At 40.7% G+C, this 14,145-nt stretch overlaps 1 protein-coding gene across 5 annotated transcripts in view; it reads left to right on the forward strand.

Annotated features, from left to right (window-relative positions):
* Positions 1–14,145, forward strand: part of ADGRB2 (adhesion G protein-coupled receptor B2) — a 399,447-nt gene that overhangs the window by 191,052 nt on the left and 194,250 nt on the right. For all 5 annotated transcript variants that reach the window (XM_066575036.1, XM_066575037.1, XM_066575038.1 and 2 more), the window contains exon 2: positions 8,112–8,850. In XM_066575036.1, the coding sequence (XP_066431133.1) occupies positions 8,127–8,850 (724 nt within the window). In that variant the 5' untranslated portion in view covers positions 8,112–8,126. The remainder of the gene's footprint in view (positions 1–8,111; positions 8,851–14,145) is intronic.

A 14,145-nucleotide genomic window follows, 5' to 3' on the forward strand; every position in this document is an offset into this window, starting at 1 on the left:
TAATGGGAGTGAAGCCATTTAGTACACATCCAGTCCTGACCAACCATGACAATGTCTGGCTTCACTGCATGACAGTGGACCTTAGGATCAGCTGATTGATGGGGATTCCAAGTGGTAGAACCCTGCTGATCATATATTTATGACTTATCCTGAGGATAGGTCATCAATAGTAAAAGCCCAGAATACCTTAATTTTTCATTGGTTTACAAACAGGCTTAGACGCCAACAACGTTTTTGTTGGGTTTATGCCAACAAAAGGAGCAATGAGGCTGGGAATGATCATACATAAATGAGAATGTCCTCTTTTGAGGTGAACTTCTTCCAGCATCTTTCTGTGGGCCATTTAGCTATTAAATCGCTCTTCTCATGGCATAATAAATATTACTCTCTTAATCTTTCCTCTAAACGGAGGTTTTCATCAGCTTACTTGCCCATTTTTTACATTCGAAGAGTAGGGATCCATATTGAAAGCTGCACTCCGTCCTCTTAGAAACCTCTCCGTTTGAATATAGAATAGTAACATCACATAAAGAGATGTTATGAGCATGGTAGCATGAACTGTTACACTCTTGGGTCAGATTGCTTTTCAAGATAGTAATTAATAAGAATGATTATGATTATTCTTAAGATGATGACCGCCCGAATTACTGCTTTGAGAGTCTTATTATGGAAGGTGTTTTTTATTTTGCTAATTAATATCTCTGTGCAGTAAGGGTTTTAATCACACGTATAATCCTAACGTAGTGTTACTTTATTAATACACAGCTTATTTATATTCATTTCCAGCACCTCTTTAAATCAACGAGCATTTAGAAGGAAGAATTGCGCGTTTTTAATTTTGCTTTTAGAATTTTGAAAATTCAGAGGTCATTTAGTTCCATCAAAAGTAATATTCTATAGTCTTAAGAACCTGTAGGAGTATGAATAGCACATTAGGAAAGTACAGTTAGAGAACACTTACTGTGAATAGTAGACATGAAAATATGAGTAATACATAAAATGAGGGTTTATAGAAATATACAGTATATTCACTGTAACTCCTAGCATCCAAATAGAGAGTAGAGCATTTCAATGTACAACCATTCTATATACAGCAATTCATGTTATGCTACATTTCTCATATACTTTTACCGTAAATCTCTGTGGGACATCTTTTAAATGACAGGGCAACAACACCTTTTTTGGCATATATGCATTTTCTACATGGCATGGGCATGTGAGCAAAATGATGCTTTTTGCAGAATGGTGTCAAGCTTATATAAGAATCTAGATACAGAGATATTTTGTTGCTCACTTGATCTCTACTTGAACTATTTTGAATGGTTTAATTGGGTTTTAAATAGATAAAAACACAGCCATTTATACATACAAAATGATAGCAGAAACCATTGGCCAAGGTTCAGACAAGAAATAAATATTGGGTTATTATTCAAAGCATGGTAAGTATTTAATTCTGAATATTAAGTAGCAACGTGGTTACAGTAACACAAAGCATATTTAGAAGGACAAGGGGTGTTTCAATCACACAAAGTAATGGCATATTGCTATGATACACCATAACTTTTTAATTGGAAAGGGTTCAACAGCTGGGGCCCCACAATCTTGAAAATGAAGGGGCTACATCAATTTAGCGCTGTGAGATCTTCAAAATTTTCCCTGCACAGCAACTCTCCTGGCCACTCGCTTTTTGGGGAACTACAACACAGCACTATTAATGTGCACGGGTTTCTGCTATAAACTCTGAAGCGGTTCAGAGTTAAAACATTTGTGCGGCCCCTTAATTCTCGGACTCAGTGGGTATCCTGGTAGTTGGACCCCACGATCAAAAAGTGATGTCAAATTCTAGTGATGTGCCATCATCTTTTTTTGTGATCAGAATACCTTTTTAAGACTAACTGAACACTAGCGTAACTGTAAGTTGCTCCACAGAGACTTGGTAGAAATTCACACCACACAGCACATGAACACCAATTCATGTTTTGTCCTATATATGTGGACCTAACACACTCATATACATTCCCCGTCTGTGAAATGGATAAGAATAGGACATGCCATGAGTTTTTTCACATGGACCATGGGTCTGTGTGAAAAATTTGCATGAATAGCCTCATAGGCCACGAAATTACATGGACAGCACATAGCCCAAAATATACTAGTGTGTGCCTAGCCTAAGATTTAGGAAAAGAGATTAGGCAAAAATGCCTAGTTTGTTGAACGGTGTTATGTCCGTGCAAGCTGTGGGAACAAAAAGCTACACAAACGCAACCCAAATAACGGCCAAAGAGAGGAAAGGGGAGTAAGGGATGTGCATGCATGCTTGAAAGCAACATCAAACATAAACCGGAACATACATACAAACAACAGCAACAGGCAACAGAATTCCGAATACTTACCCATGTACCACAACACCAAGACAGATGGAAATATTTAATAAGTAAGTATATATGAGCTATTGGTTTGTATTTTGGCCAGAATACGTTAGCTCACAAGTCCACGTCAAGGGTCCTTGTGGTCTTGTGAGTTCCTACTCTAACAAGACAACTTAACCACAAGGAGAACTGCCTAAAAGTGGGGCGATCGTCTCAATAGGGACGGCCCGACACTGGAACCTAGAGGCCTGGCTCACCCTTGATGAAAACTGGCAGGAACACCAGACAAGGGAAATACAGCATACAAACTGAACAGGACAGTGCACACCTCATGTCTATAAACACTGTACAGGTCACTGTTCACAACAACAAACAGTCAAGGGAATCCCACCCAGAAACTCATGCAAGCAGCTTACACCAAAGCAGAAAAATGTATGACTCCAAGCACCAGAGCTCTGAGAGATAAATGACTAGCACTCTCTAGTAAGAGCGGCTGGTATTTATGCACACTAGACCGATGGTGATTGGCTGACTATATGCACCCAGCCAGCTCAATCATCCCACACCTGCAGCAGTGTACTCCTGGGAACCTACAGAACTACAGGTCCCAGGAGCACAACATGACAAATGGGTTATCTAACCCCATAACATTTTTTGCAAACAGCTTATAATCACAAAAATAACAAAAATGGTAATACACACTTTACCAATCTCTTGCTGCTCCCCTGCTGATGCTTCCCTGGACCCCTGCTGTCTGTGTTTACAGGGCCCCAAAGGCTTCATACTTATCAAATACTTGACAGACTCTCGAAGGCCACGATCCGATACGTTGGCAGCAAAGAAGTCTTTTAAACTCATTTTGTACTTCTTTGCAATTGCCTTTTTAAAAATATGTAATGCATTTTGCAATTCCATTTCTTTGTCTCTCGAGTGTCCCAGGAGCAGTGAATGTCATAAACGAGGGTCTCCATTTCACCATAATTTTACAGTTGCAATAATTGATATGGTACATTAAAATATATTTTAAGATGGATGATTAGTTCACCCCTTGTGACTACAGTTATAAAAAGTAAAGGCAATGAATGTGCGCACACATTTGTCTCTACACATGAATGATAGGACTGGGTATCTAATACCTCATTACTTGTCCCTGAGCCTAGACACATTTAGAAAACTGGCAGCTTATTGTATATCTGATTGTGTAGGAGAATGCTGATGAAGGCGAACATGTCTTGTCATTTAAAACGAGGTACCATATAATGTACAGTAAAGTTCGAAAAAAATGTTAACAATTGGAGGTGATAGCAGCTCTGTATAAAGTACCGTATATACCGGCGTATAAGACGACTGGGCGTATAAGACGACCCCCAACTTTTGCAGTTAAAATCTAGAGTTTGAGATATACTCGCCGTATAAGACTACCCCTCTTTCCAGGCGCACCAAAAAACATCAAATTTGATTTCAATGTGGTAATTTTAATTCACATGCTTATGACATGCAGGTACTTAGCAGGAAAACTGTCACTTATAAACATGTACGGTACCTTACCGGCGATTGGCTGGTTGTTGTATACAAAGCCTGCTTGGATTGCTCAGCTCCCTGCCTGCCCAGCCCTCCCTGTCTCTAAGACTATTGCCATATTGCTATGCATCTAAATACATTATGGGTCCAAATACGGTACCTTATAGCGCCGCGGGTCACCAGGAGCACCATGGGTCCCTCCGCATATTACCGGTAGCAGTTTCTGCTTAGGTTAAGCAGCGCTGCTGATTAGAGCCACCTGATTGGCTCTTCGGCACCACGTGACTGCACAGTGTGCACCAATCAGGTGGCTCTAATCAGCAGCGCTGCTTAACCTAAGCAGAAACTGCTGCCGGTAATATGCGGTCCCTCCACTCCGGTCACCCAGCAACCTCCGATAGCGTCCCGCCCGTCCCGCCCATCGGAAGTTCCACAAAGACCCCGGGGAGACTTACCATTAGTCCGCATCGCCTGCGCTTCCTTGCCGCGATGTTTTCGCTCTCAGCGGGGTCCCACAGAGCGGAGAGTCCAGCTGTCAAGCGCTGAGACTACAGACGAGGGGCGGGGATGAGGAGGCTGCCGGCGCACAAGAGTCAGCAGAAGTCCTCCGCGGCAACATCAGGGGGGGCTGACTGTCATTCTCTCGTGCCCGAGCCGGCTCCGTACAGCATGGTAAGTTCTGCCGTACGCCGACCGCTGATTCTACTGCAGCTTTTAGTGCAGGAATTTTTAGTACTCGCCGTATAAGACGACCCCCGGCTTTTGCAAAGATTTTGCTGGGCTCAAAGGTCGTCTTATACGGCGGTATATACGGTATGTGTACTCTGGGATTTTTTTTTTACTCACTTTACATTAACATGGCGAATCAGAAAGTTTCGTCTTCTTCGTCAGCGCAAGCGCTTTGGTCCTTTTAGGAGCTGGCACTTGTATCTGTGTTAGTTGCGGACACTGAGTTTCAGTATACTGATTTAGCAGCTGGGATTGTGAGGTTGTTTTTGGTAATTACTGGTGGTTGTATACAAAGATTATGCTTTGGTGCTGTTCTTGTGCTTTCACATGCTATGAGCTGTATTCTACTTGGGCATCCTAGTAGGGATTTGACTTGGGTCTGAATATACCCAGTTGACTATTGACTTACAAAGAGGTGGGGTGTATATTGTGCATGACAGGTGAAGATTTGTGCATAATTGACAGTGGAAGTAAGTGTGACAAGGATGCCCTCTGTAAGACACGGGCACTTAATGTGTCTACTCACAATAAGTAGGTGAAGCAAGTGCACTTCTAGCTGCTCACCTTGTAAGGCTACATTCATACGGGAGAGAATCTCGCGTGAGTTTTGTGCGTTGCGAATTGCAGTATGTTCCATCTTTTGGCATTCCCTCGGAATGCCTTGGACATTGTTTTCAACAGGATTCTAAAAGACACCCCATGGCACAATGGGGAAAATGAGCTTACTTATGAATTACTCAGACTGGCATTAGTATTGGTGAATTCTGTGGGGTTTCTTTGTCTCCACGTCTGTTGCTTTAGGCCGCTCTCACACGGGCGACAAAATTGCACGATTTTCTTGCAATGCAATAGTGTTACAAATCGCATGAATGTGAAGCCCATGCTTTCCAATGGGTTCCTTCACATTAGCTATGTTTTGGATGTTTCCTATGGACCCTTCCTTTGTGCTGCATTGCGCATTATCGCAGTTTTCGTGCGGTGCGATGCAACTTTAACAGTAGGAAGTCCTACTGTTTGTCCGTAAAATAAGCCCTAGCTACATTTTAAAAAAAACCCAATACATCACCTAACAGGCATTATCCACTCCACCACACTTCTCCTCCCGAAGCTCCGGCACACTTGTTTGCATTCTTCAGCCGCTGTCTGGTCAAGAGGTTCATAAATCGCCTCCAGGAAGTGCTGGCTCTGATTGATTCATCGAGTGCTGCATTGATTGGTTCTAGAGCGCCACGGCTCAGCCAATCGGAGCCAGCGCTTCATGGAGGCAGGATTTGTGAACCCCCTCACCAGAAAGCGATGGCTGAAGACTGCAAACAAGAGTGCTAGAGCTTCGGAAGGAGAAGTGCGGTAGAGCAGAGAGCGCCTGTTAGGTAATGTATTGTGTTATTTTAAATGCAGCCACGCCTTATTTTCAGGGTATGGCATATATATCAATCTCCCCCGGAAACTCCCAACAAAAGAGCTCTACAAAGTTGTGCGCCTTTATAGCTCCACAAAAATGCAATATCGCTGTGAGAAGATGCAGCGATATTGCACAGAAATCGCGGGCACACTGCTGCAATATTGCTGCGATTTTTTTGTGGCAATATCGCCCGTGTGAAAGAGGCCTTATACTTATTACATACAGACGTAGCAGCCTGCAAACATTTGTAGATACCACACCATGCTATATACCATTCTGAAATCCCACACATAACCAAATATTGCAAAGTGTTATTCTTGCTCTGCTTCTCAGTGTGCCCTTGACCGTAAATCCAAAGGCTTGCTTTCACACCTGACTCTGTTTCATTGAAATGAACATCTATGATGTTAGAGGGTTGTTGCCTGTGGGGAGGAAAACAAATGTAATCAAGGCAAACTAGTTTATCCAAGGTGTCTGAACTGTGGTTCAAGACCTACAGTACAATTATATGCCCCTATCTAGATGGCCCTGTTATATGTACCGTAATGGTTGTTCGACCTTTGAAACAAATATTAATATTAACATGTAAAGTCCATTCAATACACTTTTAGGGATCTTTCACACAGGGCGGAGTGTTCCGCAAATGTGTGCAAACTTCTGGTGCGGAATTGAAAATAGCAGAATCCTGCCGGCAATTCCACATGAAAATCTGCAGATAAAAGTACAGATTTTGGTGTGGAATTCATGGACAGCATATTCCGCAATGATGTTGCAGAATATTTTATCCTGTATGAAAGATCCCTTATAAGGGATCCATAAGAAAACTGCCCCTCAAGCTTAATAACCGGTTCCAATAATACACAACTACAGGCCGCTTGTAATATGATACCAGTCTTTCACATTTTTTTAGGAATTTTAACTTTCCTTTTTTAACCGAACATTTGGAAGGATGGTTTCACACACAGCGTTGTTTTTTTTAATGCTGCAGGTTTAGTAGGAAATAAGAAAAAATGAGGAAATGAGAAAAAAGTTGTTGAAATACATCGGTCTGAAAAGGGTTAGTAAGTAATTGTCAGGATCTGGAAGAACGTGAAGGCTATTATCTCCAAATGAAGTACAGTAGAGCAGTTGTGGATATTCCCCGGAGTCACCAGTAAAGTTACTGCAGTGACAACTCATTAACTAATTCACAAAACATCACCGAATCTCCAAGAAAGTGCAGGACTCTTTAGCTTCTGCACTTGTATCAGAGGTCATTCTAAGAAGGAGACTGCATAAGACCATTCTGGTCTGTCTGATGCCAAGCAAGCTCAGCAATCCTCCCTAGCAACATCTCATGATACTGTAGTGTGATGGGGTTTGGATGCTTTACTGTCTCCGGACCTGCTCAACGTAGTTGCGTGTGTACAGCGTTGATTACGCGCCCATAGAGAACAATGGGATGTATCGCACATAATATGTTGCAAAATAAAACATGTTCTTTTTTGTGCACGTATTATGAATAATCGTAAGTGTGAATGCATGAATGAGAAACCATGTACTTTAATTCATTCCATTCACTTCGTAATACGCAGTGAAATTATGCTTGTGTGAGCCCGGCCTTTCTACCTAATTAACCAGCGAGTTAAAGAGAATTTCACCAATAGCGCGAGATTACTGTATGCGACTTTATACAGCTCCATTTATACAGCATCTGTTTGAGTGTTTGAGTTCCTCCAAATGGTGGTTGCATGTGGCCTACACTTTTACCTATTGCAAACCGAAAATGGGGATACTGATAGAGTTTTGATGACTATAAAGCTATGCTATGAAATGAATCAGCCATAAATGATCTAAAAACAAAGTAATGTTGAAGGCGGAGGTTCACTCCAATATCTCAGGCCTTTGAGAACTTTGTTCCTAGAAATATGTAGGAGTCATATTCCAATGAATGAACTTCTTGACATACTATTGATGTAAACATACACTGATGTGACTTTAATAAATATATATGATCACACAATCTATGCTGAAATAAACTGAATTACTGCTAGTATATTAAAGCTGTGGATGTAACATTTCTAAAATGATGTCTTTCCTTCTTTTTATAGGGCCCATGTCATAGGATGAACACTGCTTGTCCCCTCTTACTATCTGTGATATCGTCTCTTGTCTTGTGCTCTTGGGGTTCTCACCCCACACCGAGCACATGCTCGGCTTTGGCCTCTGGAGTTCTCTACGGAGCCTTCTCTCTTAAGGACCTATTTCCTGTTTTCTCCCCTGGCTGCTCCTGGACCCTTGAAAACCCAGACCCAACAAAATACACATTGTACCTGAAGTTCACACACGAGGAGCAAGTGTGCTCTCATTTATCCCCCATGGTGCAACCTTTGGATCATTATCTTCCCAACCACACTTGCAACCATCCTGAGGAAGGAGCAGAAGAAGCTCGTGAACTTTGCATCCCTGGATCAACTTTTACTTTCTCTCATTTTGACAAAAATTTTCTTCGGATCTGTTTGTCTGAGCAACCTCTGTCCATTCAGCTACTCCCTGACTCTATCCTGAGTTTCCGCTTTGTGGAGGTACTCTTGGTCAACCATGATAACTCTAGCCTGTTTGCCTGTGGTGTACTCTGCCGATGGTTCGAGGAGTGCTTGCGAGCTCGAGACTGGGGTGTACGTTGTGGATTGACACAGACTGGCTGCACATGCCCTGAAACTGCAGCCCGTGGACGGAATGACACAGTCTCCAATTCCATTGTTCCTGCAGGACATAATAGTGACTGCTGCGTTACACAGTTACTTCCTGGGAGCAACAATGAGGCATATCCTCGCCCAATACCCTATGGTATGTTCATTTAATGTCTATTTGTGATGCATAAAATAATGGATTTAGAAAGTATGTGCTAATGTATATGATTTTGCAAGTGAATTGCTTGCTTACTGAAATTAATTAACTACATATTGGAGCTGTAGTGGTGGACATAAGGACTGTTACCCAGATGACTCAAGAAAATGGTTAACTATTACCCCATAATAGTCACCACAGAACCACTGTATGTACATCTCTTATTAGGCTGGATTCACACTACATTTGGACACTATGCTCAGCATATACACCTCTAACGTGTTCATAGAGTTGCATTGGCCAGACAAATGGCCGACTTGCCCAACCTTTGCAAAAATTTCAGTTCGGTACGAATTAGTTTAAACCAAACCGGAAGTTCACCAAGACACTTAAAACTGGTGTATAACACTGTCTGAGAGCCATAAAAGCCCTGTATAACAGTCTCAGAGTGTTATACACCAGAGCTCTCAGACAGTGTTATACACCAGTGTTTAGGACTAGTGTTGAGTGAACCAAACCAGTAGAACCCTGCTTTGAAAAAATCAGTTCGGGTTCACGACGAACCTAACTTTTAGCAAAGTTCGACCCAAAACAGGGTTCTACTGGTTTGGTTCGCACAACACAAGTGTTACTTTTTCTTATCAACATTACTAAATACCGTAGTTGAGTATATTTTTGAGTCTAACAGTACAGCTATGCGGAAAAATACATACACCATCGCCAACATCCCCATGCATCATGTGGTCAACGACAGAGCAGATTATTTAATAAGGCACATGAACAGTGGTGGGATTAGCTTTCCAGTACATTGTGTAACTGTTCGTAGAAGATAATGTGCTCTGTAAATCTGTTGTACTGAGAGATTGTAATATTAAATTATGAATACAGATGCAGAAGCTAAAATGTAGGAAGATGAATGTTCATAGTTTTGTGCTTTTGCGGGAGAGACAGGAATAATAATTATAGTCAAACATCAAAGCCTCTGTTGTTGCTCTGTGATAAAATGTCATACTGTACCTTTCAATGATCATCATGTTGTTTGGATTTTGTGACCATAATACTTTTACTTTGGCTCATATTATTGGGTTCATGGGCTTTTGTTGATATTCCTTATCTCTGACCACCAAATGTGTTCTTGCCGCTCTCGGGTTCACCAACCTCATATCTATCCTCTGAGTATTAGAGAAATGATACAGCTGTCTTTTGTATTCCCTTTTTACGGTGTCTTCTTGAGTATTGTGAAGCTACAACTAGGGTATAGACTGGAGGCCAAGTGTTCACTAATAGCATACTGTAAATCTGACATGGCAAGCATGATATTTACAGCTTTTGTCCCCATCCCCAGTGTATAGTGTTCCAGTGCTGACATCCACTTATACTAGTGCTAGCCTGTATTTCTGTTTCCACTTATTGAGCAAACCTGAGCTGTAATACTACTGATGCCGATATGCCTCCACATCACCAGAAAACAACAAAACCCGGATCATCAATAATGGAGTTGGCAAGGCCACTCCTGATGATCCAGGTTTTGTTGTCTTCTCTTATCTTCTTGTGGAGTTATCTCCATTGGGGAGCAGTCCACCCGATTATCCTACACATCCTCTGGATGTTGTGTTATCACAACCAACATAGGTCGGCATGACCGATAATATACAGTCAACTTATTTACCCTCCTACACATGAAGCGTTCCTCTTTCTCTAACATTTTCCTCCACATCATAGGGATTATATGTAGCACATGAAAATAAACTGTGTTCTAATCCAATAACATTGAGTTTTTGACCATCTATGGTCCTCTGTAACATATTTTGGTCCAGTAGCAATATTTACTTCCAACGACTTACTATGCCCCTTTTCTCCAACAATGTATATGGTCCAATTTATCCCAGATTGCATCAAAAAAGTGGCATTAAACATGTGAATGTGAACCTAGGCATATACGGAATGAGAAAGTCATATTGTTACATGTGTATTTCGAAGAGTTTTCGCAACAATGCAATCTCTTGACTATTCCACTAATTTTCTTCATTATACAAATAGTTTTTGCCATTACTAAACTTTATGATTGTAGCCTATAATCTCTGCATTAACTTTGACTGGTTTTGCCTTATGTTTTATGGATTTTAGGTTGGCCATACCTATCCTACCAAAAGTAATTGCACACCTAGGCAAGAATCAATTGGACATCTGAGGAAGAATCAAAAGTGCTATTTATTTACATATGTTAATACTTAGTGGGGTCTACCTTGGCCCTAATGATATTGGTTACATGGCATACTTTCTACTAATGTCTGATATAATTCAGCTGGTATTTCCCTTCATTCATCCTGCAAACATCTGGCGACTTCTCTCAAAGAAGATACATCATCTACAATGATGCAAGGAATTAACCCTATTAATTATCTTTGGTATAAAATGGAATGTCACGACAGAAAATATAAAGAGTGTCCATCTTCTTTGAGAATACTCACCAGATCTTTGCAGGATGAATGAAGGGAAATACCAGCAGAAGTGTATCAGATGTTAGTAGAAAGTATTTCACGGAGAGTATCCGATGTCATTAGGGCCAAAGGAGCCCCAATAAGTATTAACATATGTAAATAAATACTATGGTTGGGTCTTGCTCAAATGTCCAATTACTTTTGGTAGGATAGTCATACGTCAAGTCATGTCAAGGTTACAATTTCTTACAGATGAAAGATATATCTATTTTAAACAGATAGAAACAGAAACCTGTTGCATTCAATTCACTTCAATGCGATCAGTCAGGCTTCCTTTTTCTGGATACCATAGCATAAAATAATGTCCTTCAAAAGCCCTTCTGCCCTTTAAGAGCATATAAAAAATAGCAAGTGCTACATCAGTATATTATATGACCCAGCATGACTCCATGGGGCAACTCCAGTGCATGAAAATGCCCTGGATCCCAGTATGGAAGTTGCCAGCTTCATTCTATATGTAAACCATTTGCTGAGGCAATGCAAGTTAAGGGTTACAGTGCGACCGTCTCTGCACACAGAAATAGATTAACTTGCTTGTATAATAAGGTCTAGGAAATGAAATGAAGGTTAATCACATCAGCCATTATTGAGTGAGTACAAATAACATGTCATTTATATTAACACTTTTTAATCTCCAAATATACAATTTCTCCAGGAATGATGAATATGGCACCTTCTCTAATCACATTGTGCTGAAATATAACAACAGGGTATCTGAAGGGGAAATCATCTTGTGCACCGTATTATTCAACGCATAAAGACAGTCATTGCGTGCCGCCCAGGGATCCTGTTTGCCATATGCTTCCAATGTTTTATTATTTCCCTCTATTTGTAGCCATTCTCTAAGATTCTGCTCTCAACATCACATTATTGCTATAATCTACTGGAAATATGTTTTCCATTGAAAGAGTCGTGTGAAGATGTCAAGGATATACTTACTTTTGTAATATGGCCTTCTTTAGGTGGATCGCCCCTAGTAATAGGTGTGTCACCGGGATGAAGGTGGTATTTATCTATTCATAGACTGCCAATCTGCCCAGCTTGGAGGTAGAGTGACAAATCAATGAGCAGGCTGTTACTGTGGTTTGATTCAAAGGCTGGTTATATGCCATAATGGACACGTTACTTTAACGTTTTAGGATCCAATTTGATCATTCCAGCTATTTTTTTTTAAATCACTCCAGACATTTTTCCTGGCCAGGTGTATCTGGTTTGAGTTCCCTTGTGGAATTTTAGATCAATATCATATTTAACTTTTTTGTCTCTTTGTATCTTTTTAAAGTTACTTTCACTTTGAAGTGAATGAGTCTAAAGATGGCTTCCCATCACTTTTAGCATTAAATTTGTTGCATGTAAGATAAAGAGTCAACTCCAGCATTTGTCACATATAAAACATTCAAGTCACTTGGTGTTCTTTTGCTGGACTCCGGCAGTTGCTACCTTCTGAACCGGTGGCTTCCCGTCACTCTTAGCAATAAAATTGGTGCATGTAAGATCACCAAGCATTGGCGCTTACCACACTCTGAGTGTTTGTTGTCTCGCCAATGCTGTGTGTCTACACCCTGATTTCATTGAAATCAACATAAAGTTCTTTCATACTCCCAAAGATAAAAAGTCAACTCTAGAATTTGTCACCTGTCACATGTAAAACATTCAAGTCACTTGGTTTTCTTTTGCCGGACTCCGGCAGTTGCTACCTTCTGAACCGGTGGCTTCTCGTCACTCTTAGCAATAAAATTGGTGCATGTAAGATCACCAAGCATCGGCGCTTACCACACTCTGAGTGTTCGTTGTCTCGCCAATGCTGTGTGTCTACACCCTGATTTCATTGAAATCCACATAAAGTTCTTTCATACTCCCAAAGATAAAAAGTCAACTCTAGAATTTGTCACCTGTCACATGTAAAACATTCAAGTCACTTGGTGTTCTTTTGGTGGACTTCAGCACTTACCACCTTCTGAATTGGTGGCTTCCTGTTACTTTTCACATTAAATTGGTTGCATGTAAGATCACCAAACACTCCAGAATGTGTCAACTGTCACATGTAAAACATTCAAGTTATTTAATGTTCATTTGCCGATTTCATATTACAGTAGGCACTTTATTTCCATGAGGGCCCCGCAGTTTTAGAATATTATCACATTATTTTTACATTCATGTTTTATGATTTGGCATTAAGTATATTGTGGTTTTTATGTAAATATGATATATTGAATCCAATATTAGTTTTTAATGGTACAGTCTTGAGTATCTGATTTGCCATTGCTGCTTAAAAAGTGACTGAACAAGGGAGGAACCAGTAATGAATAATCACCAACCACTGTATTGGTTAAGGCGGGTCTTAATATTATTTCCTGTGGCACACACCTCTTCATGTATTAGGTGCGCCTCCAACCTGGCTTACATTTCTGTTATCAATTACATCAGTTTTTGGCCTAAATTATACCTAAGTGTGTTGGCCCAGGGTTGCCAACCCCTCCACACACACACCCTTTTCATAGTGGTGGACAGCAGCGCAAAGAGCTAAAAGTCGCAAAAGTTTTGCACAAGAAAGCCTTTTAATTTCAGAAAGTACTGTAAAATGTATTTAAATGTCCCTCACAGTGTTAACTCCTTAGTGACCAGGTCTGTTTGCACCTTAATGATCAGGCCAAATTATGGAAATCTGACATGTGTTACTTTAACATGGAAAAACACCAGAAAGGTTTTGCATATCCAAGTGATTCTGACCTTATTTTTCACCACATATTGTACTTTATTCAGGTGGGAAAAATAGACCGATAGCATTTGTGTA

Source organism: Eleutherodactylus coqui, chromosome 1 (assembly GCF_035609145.1).
Source record: "Eleutherodactylus coqui strain aEleCoq1 chromosome 1, aEleCoq1.hap1, whole genome shotgun sequence".
In the NCBI taxonomy this organism is placed as follows: Eukaryota; Metazoa; Chordata; class Amphibia; order Anura; family Eleutherodactylidae; genus Eleutherodactylus; species Eleutherodactylus coqui.